The 4,661-nt window shown below is 44.1% G+C and overlaps 1 protein-coding gene across 1 annotated transcript; it reads left to right on the top strand.

Annotated features, from left to right (window-relative positions):
* Window positions 1-968: 968 nt before the first annotated feature.
* Window positions 969-3,198, top strand: LOC147613223 (12-oxophytodienoate reductase 7-like). Its single transcript, XM_086782068.1, has 5 exons — window positions 969-1,107; window positions 1,185-1,325; window positions 1,461-1,591; window positions 1,673-1,873; window positions 1,948-3,198. Exons 1-5 carry the CDS (start codon window positions 992-994, stop codon window positions 2,730-2,732), a joined length of 1,374 nt encoding a protein of 457 aa, XP_086638194.1. The 5' UTR covers window positions 969-991; the 3' UTR covers window positions 2,733-3,198.
* The last annotated feature ends 1,463 nt before the right edge of the window (window positions 3,199-4,661 follow it).

Genomic DNA, 4,661 nt, shown 5'->3' with positions numbered 1-4,661 from the left:
GCTATTCGATGCAATTTTGGAATGTTATTAGATCATAATACCATTGGACTGTTTGGCTTAATATGAATGCACTTATTTTTAGATCGTAATACCATTGGACTGTTTGGCTTAATATGAATGCACTTATTTTTAACATGTCAAAAACCAACATGCTCCCATGCTTGAAGAATGCTCTTTTCCCGTGCAGATGAAATGCACTTTGGAGATCAAGAAGACGTATGCGCTGCCACGATTCTATCCCTGGAGAACCAAAGGTTTGGGATGTTGAAAAGGCCCTCGAAGGTGCAAGGAGGAGATTGATAAAACCACTTCTCTACAAATTGCCTCAAAGAAAGAAAGCATTAATGTGTTGGATCAGCAGGATGAAGAGCTACTAGCTAATTTTATTTGTTACCTCACCCTCCTAAAGAAGTATTGGAACAAGATTGTTAAAGAAGGATTGAAAAAAAAACAAGACGATTGCTTGTTAATTTTGAAATAAAATTACGCTTTTCGTACCAAAAAGTTTTTCCATCCAATATATTTTCCAGCTTTTCTCAATAAAAGAATCTACGTTTTTCAAATAAAAAATTTGCTCCTAAGCAGAAGGCGGGGTAGGTCAAAATAGTGGTACTGTAGCTGAGGTAGTAATGGCCGCGGCCAGCCTAAGGGTAACTGGTGGTTGTGCGGCCTGCCGTCTCGAATTGTAGGCGCACAAAAAATCGACGTCACCTGCCGCCACAACCTATCATTGATGACCGGCCCCTCTCAGCTGGCAAGACACCGGTACTTGAGGAGATCGCACGGCCTTGACCTCCACCTGGCGGTGACAGCTGTGCCGCACACAAGATGTGACGTGCCAGTTGGCACCGACGTGGAGATCTGCCACGTAAGCAATGCCGGCCTACGCACGCGCCCTTTGAAATGAGCAAGCAAGGGGTTTCAAGAAGAAGCAGCAGCAGCAGCAGCAGCATCAGCATCAGCATCAGCATACATTTGACCTAATTGTTGGATGAGCGAAAGCTTGCAGCAGGTTGCAAACATGACTAAAGTGAAGAACCCTTCAGAAGATATTCTTAGTACTCTTCTTTCTCCTTTGAGAGTGGGGCGCTACCCCCTTTCCCACAGGTTGGCTTTTGGTGTGCAATTATTGTTGTTTCATAGCTTTGCTGCATGCTCTTCCTCTAATGGGTGTGTACGTACAGGGTGGTGATGGCTCCAATGACTCGTTGCCGAGCTCTCAATAGCGTGCCTCAGCGTGCTCATGTAGAGTACTACTATCAGAGGACAACTCCTTCTGGTCTGCTCATTACAGAAGGGATAGCTGTCTCGCCACAAGGTATCGGGTACGTTGATTACCAAGCCTTGCAAAGGAAACTGTCGTTATTGTGCGTGTCTAGGCGTATGATTGCAGCATGATGATCGATCAATGGCCTGGGATTGATACAGTATTTTGTGTTTTGTCATTTGCGGATCCGCAGTTTTCCTCACTCTCCAGGAATCTATGATGAAAAGCAAGTAGACGCATGGAAAGCGGTCGTGGAGGCCGTCCACAGAAAAGGCGGCATCGTCTTCTGTCAACTTTGGCACGTTGGTCGGGCGTCTCACACATGTGAGTGAAGGTTTCCTTTGTGGATGCAGGATGGATGGTATATTTCCCGTCTTGCCGTATAAGTGATCTTTCTTTCAATAGATTATCAACCAAACGGCTCTGCCCCGATATCATCAACCAGCAGCCCGGTTCCTTCTCCCTGGACGATCAGAATGCCCTATGGGCCACAGCAGCAGCAGCCATCAGCTCTTGCTTACTCAAGTCCGCGTGCTGCAAGTAAGCAGGAGATTGCAGAGGTGGTGGAGCAGTTCCGGATCGCAGCTCGCAATGCCATGGCAGCGGGTAATATTATACATATTCTGTTTCAAACTACACTCCTTTTTCAAATGTAATTACAAATGACGGGGGGATTTCAGGATTCGATGGTGTAGAGATACACGCTGCACATGGGTACCTGATCGATCAGTTCTTCAAAGATGGTATCAACGATCGTAGGGACGAGTACGGGGGCAGTATTGAGAACCGGTGCAGGATGGGGCTGGAGGTGGTGCGGGCGGTGTCAGACGAGATTGGCGCCGACAGGACAGGCGTCCGGTTATCACCCCTCATCGACCATCTGGGCGCTACCGACTCTAACCCTTTGGCCCTAGGCCTACACCTCGTCGACCAGCTCAACCAGCTCCACAGAAACTGCAGTGGCATGAGTGGTCTGGCCTATCTGCACTTGACGGAGCCCCGCTTCACCTCCAAAGGCGTTGTCCCTTCCACGGAGAACTGCGTGGAGTTCGCCCGGGCTTTCAAGGGACTGGTGATGAGCAGCGGAGGTCACACGCGAGAGTCCGGCGTGGACGCGATACGACGTGGCCACGCCCACCTTGTAGCATACGGAAGGCTCTTCATCTCCAACCCGGACTTGCCCGTCCGCTTTGCCCTGGGGGCAAGCCTCAGGCCCTACGACCGATCCACTTTCTACTCGCACGATCAGGTGAAGGGCTACACGGATTACCCCTCTCTTCTCCTACCGATCACCACTGCCGCCCTTGACCATGTCGTTTCGACTTATAACGTCGAGTACGACGACGTGGAAGATCAGTCGCAGTCGCAGTCGCAGCAGCACAACAACACTTACTGCGGCATCGTCAACACTAGTCCTAAGGCCTTCGATCCTCACAAACTACTGGCTCGCTTCGGTCAAGCTTAACGAGACAGCTTTTGAAGAATCGCGTTACATTTTACAATCTGACACTTCCTTTTTTTTTTTTTTAAGTTGGGCGTTAGGAATCGGGCTTAGTACCCATGGGACCCCCTTATCCCACAAAGCAGGGGCAAGCTTCAAGGGTGAGGCATCAATCGGGGTAGCCAGCAGGGTTCGAACGGTTTTGACAACGAAACACTTCAAGAATGCATTTAATTTATGATATCTTTCAAAAGCTGTTGGTTTGCATTGTGCAAGAAAGGCCTAAGCGGTAGAATAAGTATCCTCAATGGTTCTTAGCTTTTATTTCTGAAAAGGAATGGTAACTCAAATCCAATAGTATTTCGCCATATGTATCAAGCTTTGAGTACTAGTATATATATATACACGCAAGTGATCTCAAGAACCTTGTCAATAGGGACAAACGTTCGCTGAGTGGTGAATGTGTTGTCTTATGCCACCATGGATCTCACGTTTTCAATGCCCTGATATTGGGATTGTAACATTCTCACCACTTTTTAAGAATCATTGTCCTTGAGGATGACTTTTGAAGGGCTGGGTGACCTTTCCCAATGACTTGTTTAGTAGGAAAATAATGCCCTTTTTTCACAATTTACTTTATTTTTTGACAGTCACCAAAATAAATGGTTGCATTTTACAACCAAAAAGCCTAAAAACGAGCATGACGGCCATCAAAAAGCAACTTGATTGTCCTCAATGAGAAACATTGGGGGACAAAGCGAACAACTCATATATTGAGCTTTTCAAGATGCATCTCACAAGGACCAATGTTACAAAATAATAGGAAGAATGTAATATCATGATTGTCTCACTTTTCGTTCTAAAATCAAATGTTTATGATTAGCTTGACTTGTTCGACTCCAATCATAAACATTTATATGTCTTCATGATTTTCTTCAAGCTTCAATAGAATTCGGGTGGTAATTGTTATATATTTTCTATGCTATTGGAGGCTGTCCAATAGATAATTGGCTAGGTTGACTTAGAAAGTTTCTCTCAATATCCAAAAGAACTCACATACACATCCCATACTACGCATATCTACACCACTTTGATAAATTTTCCCTAATTAGCTTACTCAAGTCGTGTACATATCCTTCTCTTCATATCCAGAACAACTCACGTACGTATCCTATACTATGCATATCTACAACATTTTGGTAAGTTTTCCCAAATTAGCTTACTCAAGTCGGCTACATAAAATCCCTATGTTTGTTGCATTACCTTAATAATTTCTTGATGCTCCTTAAGTATCTCATTTATTTTGGCCACTATGGTTTTAAATCAAAAGAGGCTTGTGTCCAGATCTTGTTTCATCTTCAGTCCTTCCTGGCCTTATCTAGACATAGTGCCTTTTAAATCCTCAACTTTTCTTGCCATCCTTTTTTTAATCTCTTTTAGGCCTACCACCCATGAATGCAACTCCTTTTGCTGGGCTACTTTTCCCTTCAACTTCTTAACCTCCTCCTACTAACTCTAGCTTTTCCCTTCAGATTTTTAACCTCTTGTAGGCCTATCACTCGTGATTGCAACTCCTTGTGCTAGGTTGCTTTTCCCTTCAATTTTTTTACCTCCATGATGCTATACGAGTACTGGATATACAATTTTGTGTCTATTCATTATTGCTTATGTTCGTTCATACATCCTATGAAAATCTCCATTTGTAAATCTTAGACATGCTAATTACAATATCAAATCTGAAATTTGAGCACATTTCTCCATATTAGCAATGAATCTGTTGGATACATTATTAAAAAAAACATTCTTGTTTTTTTAACTTTAGACACAAAGCCTCATTCTTGCTACTTGCAACTTTTCATTAAGTACCACGTGGCACTAACAAATACTATGATTCTGGTTTCTCTTCTCCATTCTAGGAATGAAGTGCATGTAATCAAAGTGATACCAAAACCA

Source organism: Cibotium barometz, chromosome 44 (genome assembly GCF_041138505.1).
Source record: "Cibotium barometz isolate CiBa-2024 chromosome 44, ASM4113850v1, whole genome shotgun sequence".
NCBI lineage: Eukaryota > Viridiplantae > Streptophyta > Polypodiopsida > Cyatheales > Cibotiaceae > Cibotium > Cibotium barometz.
Note: the sequence above shows the minus strand (reverse complement) of the source record. Positions and strands in the feature narration are given on the sequence as shown.